Raw genomic sequence first — 15926 nt, 5'->3', positions numbered from 1 at the left:
TGTGGTAACCCCTTTTTATAGAACTTAGCACCATGGTAACTGATTGTGACATTTCTTAGCACCATGGTAACTGATTGTGATATGACATTGCACCACAGATGTAGCATGTTAGCTTGCCTAAAAAATACCTACACAATAAAAGGTATGAAATCATTACCCTTTTTGACATTATGGCTCAAAATGACCACTTGTTTTGTTAGACTTAAAAATTTCTCTAATTCCTACTTCTGCTTCACTCACTACAGACCGCCACCATGGACTAGTGGATAGAGCGTTTATCTCAGAAGCAGAAAAACGGGTAGTTTGATCCCTGGCCGCATCATTCCAAAAGATGTTACAAAATGGTACTTGTTGTTTCCCTGTCTATTATTTGGCATTACGGGGATGAAATAAGGACTGGTTGGCAATATACTGAGTCCATGTTAAACTGTGGCATGGTATGAAACAAACATTATTCCGGAATAGTCCAAGCAGCTACCATGTGCAGGCAAGTTGCTATATAAGTGCAATAAACTTGAACGTGATGTTAAACCCCTTTTCACCTCACCTCACAATCCACAGAAAAGGCACACATTAAGACAGGAGGAACTGGAAGCTTGCGGCAATTATATTAAACTCCTTAAAAACCTGTTCCATGTCATTGTCAAAATCAATTCTGCCACATTTTAATTTGATTAGTTCATGATTTAAAAAAATCAAGAAAAAGTATTCACCAAAACAACTAATACCACAACCTTAAACCATTCAAATCAATATCTCAGTTAAACCATTTTCTAATTGCTTTCAAGAAACCAATAACTCCATTCAAACTGACATGGAAATACACACATTATACAAACATTTATTTACGTCCAAATTCCAAAATGCCATAAACCAAACACTCCTCATCAATGTAAGCCATCAAACCCCGTTCTCCATATGTGCCCAATAAAATGTGTCAGCATAAGATTTAATAAATGTCGACATTAAGGAGCTATAAACCTAATTTTACTGCAGCATAGCACACTCTAACAGCCCTGCATTCCACAAGGTGAGGGGTGTGCTGTGATTGGCGTGTAATGAACGTGACATGAGTTGCATGTGCAATGAAGGATGTTGTCACTGACAATCAGAGCCTTTCACTCTTGGCAGGTGAAGAAGTGAAGGGGGAATCACACTGCGCAATATGACCTGTATTACTTCAGCAGTAAAAAGTATGACCTGTATTGGTCCAGAAGAGCAATATGACCTGTATTTATTGGTTCACACAGTATGCAATATAACCTGTATCACTTCAGCAGTGAGAAGTATGACCTGTATTGGTCCAGAAGAGCAATATGACCTGTATTTATTGGTTCAAACAGAATGCAATATGACCTGTATTTATTGGTTCAAACAGTATGCAATATAACCTGTATTTATTGGTTCACACAGTATGCAATATGACCTGTATTTATTGGTTCAAACAGTATGCAATATGACCTGTATTACTTCAGCTTTGAGAAATATGACCTGCATTGGTTCAGAAGAGCAATATGACCTGTATTTATTGGTTCAAACAGTATGCAATATGACCTGTATTTATTGGTTCAAACAGTATGCAATATGACCTGTATTACTTCAGCAGTGAGAAGTATGACCTGCATTGGCTCAGAAGAGCAATATGACCTGTATTTATTGGTTCAAACAGTATGCAATATGACCTGTATTTACTGGTTCAAACAGTATGCAATATGACCTGTATTACTTCAGCAGTGAGAAATATGACCTGCACTGGTTCGGAAGAGCAATATGACCTGTATTTATTGGTTCAAACAGTATGCAATATGACCTGTATTTACTGGTTCAAACAGTATGCAATATGACCTGTATTACTTCAGCAGTGAGAAATATGACCTGCACTGGTTCGGAAGAGCAATATGACCTGTGTTTATTGGTTCAAACAATATGCAATATGACCTGTATTACTTCAGCACTGAGAAATATTACCTGTATTCATTATTTCAAACAGTAAGAAATATGACCTGTATTACATAAGCAGTGAGCAATATGACATGTATTGGTCCAGAAGAGCAACATGACCTGTATTCAATAGTTCAAACAGTAAGCATTATGACCTGTACCGGTATTCATTTGTTCAAACAGTAGACAATATGATTATTGGTTTAAACAAAATGCAATATGACCTGTATTTATTGGTTCAAACAGTATGCAATATGACCTGCATTACTTCAGCAGTAACTTCATTACTTCAGCACTGAGAAATATTACCTGTATTCATTTTTTCAAACAGTAAGCAATATGACCTGTATTACATAAGCAGTGAGCAATATGACATGTATTGGTCCAGAAGAGCAACATGACCTGTATTTAATAGTTCAAACAGTAAGCATTATGACCTGTACCGGTATTCATTTGTTCAAACAGTAGACAATATGATTATTGGTTCAAACAAAATGCAATATGACTTGTATTTATTATTTCAAACAGTAAGCAATATGACCTGTATTACATTAGTAGTGAGCAATATGACATGTATTGGTCCAGAGGAACAAAATGACCTGTATTCATTAGTTCAAACAGCAAACAATGTGACCTGTATTCAATAGTTCAAACAGTAAGCAATATGATCTGTATTTCGTCTGTATTTATTAGTTCAAACAGTAAGCAAAATGACCTGTATTCATTAGTTCAAACAGCAAACAATATGACCTGTATTCAATAGTTCAAACAGTAAGCAATATGATCTGTACCAGTATTAATTCGTTTAAACAGTAGACAATATGACCTGTATTCATTAGTTCAAACAGCGAACAATGTGACCTGTATTTCATCTCTATTTATTAGTTCAAACAGTAAGCAAAATGACCTGTATTCATTAGTTCAAACAGTAAGCAAAATGACCTGTATTCATTAGTTCAAACAGTAAGCAACATGACCTGTATTCAATAGTTCAAGCAGTAAGCAAAATGGCCTGTATTCATTAGTTCAAACAGTAAGCAATATGACCTGTATTCAATAGTTCAAGCAGTAAGTAAAATGGCCTGTATTCATTAGTTCAAACAGTAAGCATTACTACCTGTATTCATTAGTCCAAACAGGAAGTAATATGACCTGTATTCATTACTTCAAACAGTGAGTAATATGACCTGTATTCATTAGTTCAAACAGTAAGCAATATGACATGTATATTTAGTTTAAACAGGGATCAATATGACCTGTATTCATTAGTTCAAACAGTAAGCAATATGACCTGTATTCATTAGTAGTGAGTGAGTGAGTGAGTATGATTTTACGCCGCTTTTAGCAATATTCCAGCAATATCACGGCGGGGGACACCAGAAATGGGCTTCACACATTGTACCCATGTCGGGAATCGAACCCGGGTCTTCGGCGTGACGAGCAAACACTTTAACCACTAGGCTACCCGACCACCCCAGTTCATACAGTAAGCAAAATTACCTGTATTCATTAGTTCAAACAGTAAAGCAATATGACCTGTATTCATTAGTTCAAACAGTAAAGCAATATGACCTGTTTTTAATGGTTTAATAGACCTTAGCTTCAGCAGTTCAGGGCTCAGATGCAGTATCCAATACATAATCTCAATAACATAAAATGTAATCACTCAAAGGGAAATAACTCATATCATTCCTATTATATACAGTGACTATCAACTTGGGAGTATCAGTTTCGCCTGGAAGTTAAATGCACAAGAGGGTCTAAAGTTGGGATACAGGGTAGGACACCCATACCTTGCTCAACCTGTCATGTGTTTTGTTCACTTGGTCACTTTTCCATAGTGTGCATATCCACATTTCAAGACCCGTGAAGATATGGGGTAGAAAAGATCTTTAGCAACCAATGCTTGCCATAAAATGTGACTATGCTTGTCATAAAAGGCTACAAACAGGATCAGGTGGTCAGGCTCACTCCCTTAGTTGATGCATGTCATCAATCCCACATTGCGAGGATCGATGCTCAGTATATCAATCACTGGATTGTCTGGTCCAGACTTGATTATTTACAGACTGCCGTCATATAGCTGGAATATTGCCGAGTGCAGCGTTTAACAACAAACCAACCAACCACATTTCAAAATCCTGTATGCCTCTGTAAAGATGTCCCTCCTTATACCAAATACCTAGGTTTGATTACCAAGGACTATACTACTGTGACATTGCTGGATATTGCTACATGGCTAGACTAACATATAGTTTCTGAAATGAACATATTTTACAGAATAAAACAGCTATTATTGTTATCAAATATGATAAAAAGGAGCTAAGAGATGTTCTTCATTATCAGAAACTTCAGAAATCTAGACTTGCATTGGCTGTATTGTATATATTTGTTTTAAGGTCAGTATGACAAACTATTGGGTGGCTTAAACAGCCATAGTTGCTCCATGTGATATTGGCTTAACGACACCAAGGCTTATAAAGAGCTCCCTTCCCTTAAGGGATATTTTTAGATATACATAAATCAGTCAACAAGATCAACAGCATCAATAGACATTTACAAGAAAACAACTTCTACAAAAGTACATGGCTGATTAATTAAAAACTCTTTAAAGCAGAAAGTTTATCCAAGCTTTACATGAAAAATTAATATATCTGATGTTGAATTTTAAACTCCTTATTTTATCATCAAATAAGAGTTCACTTTCTAAAACACACGAAGGAAAAAACCAAAATAAATTAATTTTGAATTTTCAGCGAAAATACCCATTATCTTTGGTTCGGTCATTCAGAAACATCAAGCCAAGAGTTAATAAAACCTTCCCAACTGTATTGAAATTCTTAACATCACTCCATTCTCCTTAATCTAAATTTGCTATAGGAATGACACCACAGTATTTTCGTCATGTGCTTCATTTAACTGGCTGACTTGCCTTCAATTCTCTGTTTGGCATGCTCGGCACATGCGAGACGTGTGCCCACTTTGTACAGCACTGTCAGGGAAATCAAAGCAATCGGCCTTAATTGATTGGATTAGAGGTAAAAATGAGAGAAGGGAGAGAGTGGGGGTTCAGCACATGTTCTAGCTGTGGGCCAGCAAGGCCTGCTGGACTGATAATGACCGTCACCAGGGCTGACCGTTGGCATCCTACCGGCTGTGTTTGGGTGCGATGTTTTGACTTATGGTTTTGAATACACGATGCCCAAGAACAATAAAATTGTACGCTTATTAAACTAGTGTTTGCGATTGAAAGTGTTTGGCGTTTTGTTTAGAATTTATGAACAAAGTGTGTTCTTGTGTTGAAAACAAGAGGATGTATTTTGGTGTGATGTTTAGATTTTTTAATGAGGCTGCCAACCCCCTTTTTGTTATGTGGGATTTTGGTGTCTTATTTAGAGTGAGTGAGTGAGTACGGTTTTAGTCCGCTTTTAGCAATATTCCAGCTATATCACGGCGGGGGACACCAGAAATGGGCTTCACACATTGTACCCATGTCGGGAATCGAACGCGGGTTTTCGGCGTGACGAGCGAACGCTCATAACCACTAGGCTACCCGACCGCCCCTCTTATTTAGAGGGTATTCGGGACTGAGCAATGTGGAAAGGGGGACGCAAAAGAAATCGCATTTTTTGTGCAGATTCAACATTTTAAAAAAATAATGGAGTATGCAAAACATTTATTTTTTCGATATCTTTTCAATAATTGAACTTCAAATTGCACTCTTTTCTCAATGCTTTGGAAATTGTTTTTCGTAGTAATCGTGATTCAGGGCTAAGCAATGAGATAAACTGAGTGACAAATAAGATGGTATTGGGGATTCAGCGGAGGGAGTCTGCACCCTCTTGAATACATGGTGTTCAGTCAAAGAATATTCCAAAGATGTTTGAAGCAAATGACTGCACGTATTGGATGTATTTGGGTATGATATTTGAAATAAAGGAAATTAAGGCAAATGGATCTGATTTGAAGGTAATCTGTTAAGCAAGCAAAAATGTATATATATGATCAATTAATCCGGAATTTTGTTAATCCTCTCCACATCACAGTGCAAGTCTGGGTTGTCTGGTCCAGACGCGATTATTTACAGACCGGCTTATAATAGCTAGACTATGGCTGAGAGCGGCGTTAAATAATAAAATAAGCACAAATTTACCACCAAAAGTAGCATATTTTCACTGTACTATATATACTTTTTCTTGTTTACCTTTTTGTGGGTGTAATATGCATCTAACCCAATCCACCAAATCTGATGTAATGGAATTTATTTATGAAATATTTGTGTTACCAATCACATTAGTAAACAAGCTGAATTTAAGGCAAAATACAACAGATATAGCAGTATAGTACAAATACATGAGATCTTTATGTATGAATATTTAGTAATCCCTACTGTTATTGAAAATAAATTAATATCAGTTTTCATCATCGCTGACTTGGTTGATGAATATCATCGTATCTCAATTGCATAGATCGATGCTCATGATATCAATCACTGGATTGTCTGTTCCGGACTCGATTTTTTTACAGACAGCCGTCATATAGCTGGACTATTGCAGAGTGCGGCGTTAAACACCAAACAAACAAAACAGTTTCCACCAATTTTTAGTTTGTTTGAAATTTATTGTTTGTTGTTGAACGCCGTACCTGGCAATATTCTAGCTACATGCCGGCAGAGTTTGTATAAGAAAAATAACAAGAATATCAAGTTCATATAACGGTAATACATTAAGTTTTTAAAAAAAACAACATCTATAAAGTCATCAAATAAACGTAAATCAGGAAAGAAACCTGGGAATACATCGGATGAATGTATATAGCATGGGAATTCAATTTCAATATTTTCACAGCCCTATTCAAATAAATACTACGAACTTGCATGTCACAGCAGGAACTATGTTTCCGTTTTGTCGAACATATCCCCCAAACACACCATAATGACCAGAGCAGAGGTCAGCAACTGGTTTCCAATTAGGCGTCCCCAGTGGTCGGTGATTACCATGTGTTGGCCAGACTTGACCACTCCAGGACAATTGTAGAGGAAATAACAGTAAATCAGCCAGAGGACTGTGGGGACTAATCTTTATGCATGTAGATCAGCTCCTTCACTTGTCCAACTGCTGCGATGACTAACTAAATCTTCTATTTGGTCAGCGGCAATGGCCATGAATGCATTGTTGCCATATTTGCCAGCTGCTCAATCGAGAAGCTAAATCATTCATTTTGTGGAGAAAGCAGAATCACGGACTTTTATAACTTGTTATACAAGTCCGTGGCAGAATGTAATATGAGCTAGGTTGAATCTGTAACCACCCCTATGTCAACATATAAGCTTGGCTAGCTACCAAAAGGACTTAATATTTAATAAGTCAGATAGTTGTCATCATAATTACAAGGGCCACCACCATCGGTACCCTCATCATTACCTCCACAACCAACATCATTATCTCGTCTCTGCCATCACCACCACCATCATCATCAGACCCGTCAAGATCCGGGCAAGAATAGATCTTCAGCTACCCATGCTTGCAGTAAAAGCCGACTATGCTTGTTGTAACAGGCGACTAACGGGGTCGGTTGGTCAGGCTCGCTGACTTGGTTGATGCATGTCATCGATCTCAATTGGGTGGATCGATGCTCATGATGTCAATCACTGGATTGTCTGGTCCAGACTCAATTATTTACAGACCGCCGTCATGTAGCTGGAATGTTGCTAAGTGCGGCGTTAAATAACAAACAATCACCATCATCATCATCATCATCATCATCCCACTACCATCATCCATGATATATTTATTACACCACACCACCACCACCTTTATCATCCTTATCGTCGTTGTCCCCATCCCCACCACCAATATCATCATCTCCGCTAACATCATTACAGCGACTAACATCACACCCACCATCATTCCCGCCTCCATCATCATCATCACCATTCTCACTGCCATCATGATGATAGCAACAAACATCACCATTCCCGCAACCACAATCATCATCATCATCATCATTCTCACTGCCATCGTCATGATAGCTACCAACATCACCATTCCCGCAACCATCACCACCATCATCATCATCATCATCACCATCACTCTCACTGCCATCGTCATGATAGCTACCAACATCACCATTCCCGCAACCACCACCACCACCACCATCATCATCATCATCATCATCATCATCATCATCATCATAATCACTGCCATCATCATTACAACGACCAACATCACCATCCTCACAACCAACATAATAATTGTCGTTTTTGCCATCACCAAAACCGCCATCATCCTCGTCGTCGTCGTCGTCTCTGCCAACATCATCATCATCATTATTATCACTATCATCAATGTCCCATTCATAATCATTATGATCCAGCTGATCGCTATACATCACACATTAAATCCATCTACGTCACTTCAACTTATGCTATTCTGACATTTTGCGGGAATAAAAGTGTCAGTTTGCAGTGTTGTGTGTAATCATTGCCATATTTCAAAAGCAGTGTGAGTGCCAGAGCGTTTGTCCTTACATCGTCATGCTGTGGAAGCTTTGGAAGAGCTCAGGACTACAAAAAGACTCGGGTCATGCAGTACATCTGTCCAAAACCCATTAGATCTGTACGACTATAAAAAGCACCCATGTCATGATGTAAATCTCCCCAACACCCCTGTAGATTTGTGTGGCTAGAGCGCCCATCTCATGATGTAAATCTCCCCAACACTCCTGTAGATTTGTGTGACTAGAGCGCCCATGTCATGATGTAAATCTCCCCAACACTCCTGTAGATTTGTGTGGCTAGAGCACCCATGTCATGATGTAAATCTCCCCAACACTCCTGTAGACTTGTGTGACTTTTAAAGCACCCATGTCACACTCGTGTAGATTATCATTTGTATAACTATGAAAGTACTCTCTGATTGTACAACTATCCAACTTTTGTGGAGATCTGTACATCTATCAATGAACTCATTTCGTGGTGAGTAAAGTTGGATGGTTGGTTTGTTGTGTAACACCGCACTCAGCAATATTCCAGCGATATGACAGCGGTCTGTAAATAATCGAATCTGGACCAGGCAATCTAGTGATTGATATCATGAGCATCGATCTCCACACAATAGGGATCGATGACATGCTGCTAAGTAAAGAGGCGAGTAGACTAACATCTAGTCTTTGCAATGAACACACTCTGTGTGTGTGTGTGTGTGTGTGTGTGTGTGTGTGTGTGTGTGTGTGTGTGTGTGTGTGTGTGTGTGTGTGTGTGTGCGTGTGTGACTGCTTGTTCTAGGAGCCGGACTGATGCCGATTTACATTGCTAGCCAACTAAGATACCATGCAGCATGTGTTCATGAATCGGTATCAAATAGTGATGATACCAGGTATTTGCACCCCCCTTCAACATCCGGGTTAGGATTGGTCTTCAGCAACCCATGCTTGTTGTAAGAGGCGACTAACAGGATCGGTTGGTGAGGCTCGCTGACTTGGTTAATGCATTTCAGCGTATCCCAATTGCGTTGATCGATCCTTGTCAGGTCTATACTCGATCGTGTACAGTACATAATGTGGATGGAATATTGCCGAGTGCGGCATTGAACAACAAATAAAAGGTGTTCGTGAAAAGGAGCTATGTAACTAAAAGTAACAAAATCCTTTTCCATAACCACAAGAAAGTTTCATTGTACAATTCCAACTATATCATAAGCATGTGTTGAATCACCTTCAAATAGTGATGATACACATGTTTGCGAAAATGTGAGAATACCCTGACCTACCGCTGGCACCCGTCACAAACACATGCAAAGGCAAGTCAATTGTCAACCTGAACAAACACGGGAACATATGGTACAAGTGAAAATAATGAATTGCATCGGACAACATGCTCAACACTGCGCCAAATGTGGAAATATCCTCCACACGTCTACTTTTTGAATGATTTACGAAGAACTTCAAAGTTGTAACCCTGGTCAAACTTCTTTCGAGAAGCGTCCAATGATGCTGTTTGAAATCTTCGTAGAAAGAAGATGCGCGATTGTGCCTCACAAGTTGTGTAATGTAGACAACAAAGGTTGGAGTTCCTGGAATATGTCTCTATTTCTAAAGGAAAAGTTGACCATTGGAAAGTTGAAATCATCCCTCTTGTGGGTATTTTTTGTCACTCTGAATTGATGCAGAGGTCTTTATATGTAACAGATGAGGCGGTTTTATGGGTCTCTTTTATTTCTAGTTCAGGTGGGTAAAGTTGGTGGACGAAAGTTGGCTATTTGACCATTATTGAACGATATCAGTCTTGTTGTTCAAGCACTGAAACACCCAAGTCTTGTTGTACAAGCACTGAAACACCCAAGTCATGTTGTAGAGCACTGGAACACCCACGTGTTGGTGTACAAGCACTGAAACACCCAAGTCATGTTGTAAAGCACTGGAACACCCACGTGTTGTCGTACAAGCACTGAAACACCCAAGTCATGTTGTAAAGCACTGGAACACCCACGTGTTGTCGTACAAGCACTGAAACACCCAAGTCATGTTGTAAAGCACTGGAACACCCACGTGTTGGTGTACAAGCACTGAAACACCCAAGTCATGTTGTAAAGCACTGGAACACCCACGTGTTGTCGTACAAGCACTGAAACACCCAAGTCATGTTGTAAAGCACTGGAACACCCACGTGTTGGTGTACAAGCACTGAAACACCCAAGTCATGCTTAAGCAGAGATTCTTATGATCATGTAAAGGGTTTGTTGCTTTCATTTACAAGTTCTGAAGCACTCCAACCATGTTGTATATAAGTGGGACATGATCAGGTGAGCTTCAGCAGCAGCTGATTCATCAGCAGTCAACGGACTCGGGATGTGGACACGTCTGATAACCACCAATTACTAATTTGAATCAACTGTATGAAAATAATCAGCTTTCCCGTCATCAATCTTAGAAGATAATAAAATAACTATCAATATCCGAGGCGTCTTAAAAAAACATTCCTGGTATCTCTTGAAGAAGTCATCGGCATCCCCTCGTCATAGTCTACGACTGTGTGCCTGGTCCCCTGTAATTGGTCAAGCACTTCCTTAAGTCAGATGTGTAACCTGATGATAATCAGCATTCTATAGCTGTCACTCAGACTCAAAGGAAGGGTCAATTGCAGGGCCCATTGAAATGAAGTGAAAGTCAGAAAAATCAGAGTATTTAATTGAATCGGAGAAATCTCATGTTGAGGAAAAAGCGTATTAATCGAAAATCTTTTTTCGTTTTTTTTTTATTTCTGGCAAGGATGGAATTGAAAGCAATACAAACATACTAGTGGCACTAGCAGGAGTGTGATGCGTAACAAAAAAAATAGCCCATTTCTGTTAATGGAGTGAAAGTGTAAAGATTGCCCTCCGTGAGTTAACAAATATAGACATTAGCCAACTCCCTTACAGAAAATGTATCTTAATCAAGGTTAATTGTCGTGTACCAAGCCAAATTAAACCTTCCTCCTCTCTCCTAATAATTACAATTTAAAATCTTTTCATAAGGTCCATTATCAAAATGTTAATTTAAATTTATTGAATTTTTATTAATGTTGGATGGAATTAAAATCGTCGTGAAGGCTCCAAATTAATAACTTTGATTTTTGAAAAATGATAAACAGTTTTATTGTAACTTAAGGGTGAGGTCAGTGTACGTCTTGTGAAGCAGTCATACAGGACCTAATTCTATTCCCAAGACGAATAAAGCGTTTGCTCTGACAGTCACAGTCTAACACAAAGCACTGTAACATAATTATCAATATGAAATGTTATGAACTGCCGTGCATAGTTGACAATATGCTACATGATTTTCAATTATTGATCAGATAAAAACCTCCAGTAATTTATTGTCAAAACACTTGCCACATAACCACCATCAGGGACAAAGTGTCAACAAGCTTTTTTCGTTATATTGGATTCTTGATACACCCATTAAGAACGCCTGTCCAAGCCTATAAGAGAGTAACAGTGCTTAATTTCATAACCTCTAGTTTTCCACAAATGCTGTAGCCTAGCATAGCGTAGCTGTCGGAATTTCTTCAAACACGCGCGGCTAACGTGCGCTTTCTCTGGTCTAAAAAACACAAGGGATTGTTTCAGGGGCTGACTTTTTCCCTTGACAATTTTTGACATCAAAGTTGATCAAAGCGTTAAGTGTCATCAGCCATCTGAATTACATCATCGCGATGTGGGAGCTCCTCATGGCGACAATTACAGAACGGATGAGTCAGTAGCACCAAGGAATCAGAATCAGATTGCAGAATTCACAGCTGGAGAGAGTATTGCCTCCAATCAAGTGGCTATACCATGCTATTAGATAGCATCTGTTAATATGAAATAAGGCTATTTTTTAAAAAAGGATAATTTTGTTATTTTGCTCCGCATGTGTGCTGATTTAATTCTCGGTTACAAAGATCAAAGGTATGTTCGATGGAATTAAAGATAGACAACCATACCAGTTATGAAATATGTCGAAAAAAATATATGAATGTGTCAGAAAAATAAACATTGGTTTCTTTTTATTTGTGAGATCATTTTTTAATCATTTCCTGATAGCCCTAGATTATCACATTACGAAAGCACAAGATCCCTGCTTACCAAATCAGCATGCAACTCTGTTAGTTGAAGAGGTAGGAGCAAGGATTCCTGCTAATAACTGATAGAGATTTGATAGTACACAGCCAATGAGAGAGACAGCATATTTCACTGGCCCATTATACACGTACAACTACTGATATTATGTACAGCGCGCCGATGTTTAACTAAACGCGATTACACGCGCACATTAACAATGAATGGGGTATGACGTTATTCAATACAATACAATATGTTTATTCACATGAACGCTTGAACAGTTGGTTAGTTGTTGTGGGTATATACACAGATGGACATTATATTTATATATTGAGCACAAAACTAATCAATATATCAAGGTATTGTTTGCACAACAGACTCTTACTATATAGTAAATAAATTATTTGTCTATCTGTTCCTAATTTATCAACATTTGGTATTGCGGACGTTTTGAAGTGTATGATTTGTGTTTTATTTAATTTATAATGTGGACATTATAACATTATATTCATCGTCTATCCTTCTAATTAAGCATGATAGTAAAAAAATCTGATCTTTTGGTGTTATGTTATTTATCTTAATCAAATCTTAATACTAAAGTGAGTGAGTGGGTATGGTTTTATGGCGCTTTTAGCAATATTCAAGCAATATCACGGCGGGGGACACCAGAAATGGGCTTCACACATTGTACCCATGTCGAGAACCGAACCCTGGTCTTCGGCGTGACGAGCGAACGCTTTAGCCACTTGGCTACCCGACCGCCCCCTTAATACTAAAAGTCATCCCTAAAATTCGCAATATCTGTTCACATATGTACATTTTTAAACAAAATCAACATTACCATATACATTCTCACATGTTCCGATATCATAATATTATTTAGGTTTTGAAATGAAATTGTTTTAATATACTTCTTTAAATATGTAGAATGTACATGTTTTGTACTTACTGTTCATATATTAATAGTTTGTAGAATATTACCACTGTTTCTCGATGGAATGTTACGCAATAATATCTTATCTTATCGTTACTAAGTTTAAAATTTATGAGCGCTTAAATCAGGATGCTTTTGCGCCAAGTAGCAGGCAGAGGACCAGTGAAAACTCCGAGTAGAATAGTGTGACTATGCTTGTCGTAGGAGGCGACTAACGGGATCGGGAGATAAGGCTCGCTGACTTGGTTGATGCATGTCATCGTATCCCAATTGCGTGGATCGATGCTCATGGTATCAATCACTGGATTGTCTCGTTCAGATTCGATTATTTACAGACCACCGTCATATCGCTGGACTATTGCTGAATTAAACAACAAACCAGGCAGGGTAGCAACAAGTACCATCATGTGACGTCTTTCGGCATTTTGGGATGACACGACCAGGGGTTCGAACCATCGTCCTTTCGCTCTCCGGGCGTACGCCAGTAATTAACCAATAAACAACAAATAATCATTTGGTAGGTTGGTTTGTTGTAAATTAACATCTTCGTAACTTTATTAAAAATTGAAGCTACCTCCAAACTGATTTTACATTATCTCAACTTTGTAAATGATTTTTCATTAAAACTTCTAACTCTAACGTCACATTCGATACTTGTTTGCAACTGACATTACATCTAATCTTTGGAACCTAAAAGTCGACGAAAGTTACATTACAGTATACAGTGATATTTCTTAAAACTCAATTCTTGGCCTGGCTGGATGATTAAATTCAATTTCATTCATGCTATCTGTCTGTCACATCTAATTACTGGCTAACAAATGCAATATAATTAAAATTTTAAGATCGCCTCTGCAAGGAAAATCAAGCATGAATATAACCCCGTTACAGCAGTCTGCAAATTACAGTTGACGATGTCAGGTATGCATAGTCTAAAAACTATTTTGCCCAAAAATCCATCTCACAGCGTCTTGAGTCAGTTCAAATTCCGTTTGACACTAAGCAACATTCCAAACGGAAAACTATTTCCACCAATTCTGAGAGAATCAAGTTGTGACATATGCATACCCACCATGAAGAATTACGACAAAGAGCAAAAGCCTGCGCGAAACTATCTCAAAGATGCCGCCGATCCTCTCAAAGCCCACTGCCAAGGCATCTTCCCAGCTTTCTTGGTGTGCCAGGCCTGGAATCCCCGCTGAAATGAGGCGCAATGTGGCGGCAATTTCTTGGAATCTGGTTCCCCGGGTTCCGAGGACTGGTTGAGTAGACGTGACAGGGTGATGTGTAAGAGATAGCCTGTATCCCTGCTTAGCACTGACGGACAAGAATTTCCTCTTTCACTCTCCATCACTGTGCTCTCTCAATCTGGTTCTCAGTTCACTAAACAATGGCTCAACATGCACAAAGGTGCTGGGACTACCACAAAAGTGTGCCCACAATGTTTTTCTTTCTTCTGTCCAAATGTCAATGTTGGGAATTTTATTTCTGAAACAGAACGCCCATCTGTTCGCACCTTTGTTGGGAGATTTCAGAAGCACATTTTGCTCTTTTGTTCCTGTTTTCGGGTTTCTTAGGAACGTTGATTATTTTTCAACAAAAGGATTGTTTTGTCTGTTTGGTTACCTCATCTTCATCAGTTTGGAAAATATGTCTAGCTATTAAATAATATTTAGAAGGAACCGGCATGTTGAAAAGTGAAATGGAAAACACTGAAACTGAACCAGGATGATTTTTTCCCCTCTTTTTGTTGATGCAGATCTTTTTGTCCACCGGGTGTCATTCTTGGCAAGTTCCACCATCCATCCATCAGTCTATGAAATAAAGTGCAGTGATAATGAGCTCATGTTGGTCCCAATTTATTGAATAGCTGAGATAGAGTTGTAAGTGTGTAACACTTTTACCCAATAAACACTTAAATCATTGCAGGAACAAGTTTTACTCCCCTTCAAATACAGCTAAAGTATTCTAAACATAATGCCCCATTTGACAAGAAAAGTTTATCTGTTCTATCATGCAGCTACTGCAATCAGATACATCTTAGGTGTACCAAATCCCACACTGGAAACAAATTATTTTAGAATCATTGGTTTAGGAAAACAGAACACCGAGCTCTGACTACCAGATCATTTTCTGCCTTTTTTAGTTTCCATTTTGTGTAAACCTCCCAAAGGAATTGTCCAATATTTCAAGTTTTTTTCCTTTCCCCTTAGGAGGGAATCTGGGACTTGTTGTCTAGTATTTAGAACAGTTGAAAAAATAAACAGACAAACAATGAATAGGATGCTTGATAAATGATGGTTTTATTTCAGTAAGACAACCAATATTTTCTATACTTCTTGTTGAATTCTTCAGTTAGTTAATACGAAACAGTTTCCCATGAGAATGTAACAAAAACCTATGGAATGGAATTAATAAATGGGAAGATATTGCTGCAAGCATCGGGACTATTTGTTAAGGGGGGTTAA

At 38.4% G+C, this 15926-nt stretch overlaps 1 protein-coding gene across 1 annotated transcript; it reads right to left on the bottom strand.

Moving 5' to 3' along the window:
* Window positions 1-7734: 7734 nt before the first annotated feature.
* Window positions 7735-8331, bottom strand: LOC139450856 (prostatic spermine-binding protein-like). Its single transcript, XM_071232692.1, has one exon. The coding sequence runs from the start codon at window positions 8329-8331 to the stop codon at window positions 7735-7737; it is 597 nt and encodes a 198-aa protein (XP_071088793.1).
* Window positions 8332-15926: the final 7595 nt, after the last annotated feature.

Source organism: Haliotis cracherodii, unplaced genomic scaffold, assembly GCF_022045235.1.
Source record: "Haliotis cracherodii isolate W230 unplaced genomic scaffold, xgHalCrac1.p SCAF_8, whole genome shotgun sequence".
In the NCBI taxonomy this organism is placed as follows: Eukaryota; Metazoa; Mollusca; class Gastropoda; order Lepetellida; family Haliotidae; genus Haliotis; species Haliotis cracherodii.
Note: the sequence above shows the minus strand (reverse complement) of the source record. Positions and strands in the feature narration are given on the sequence as shown.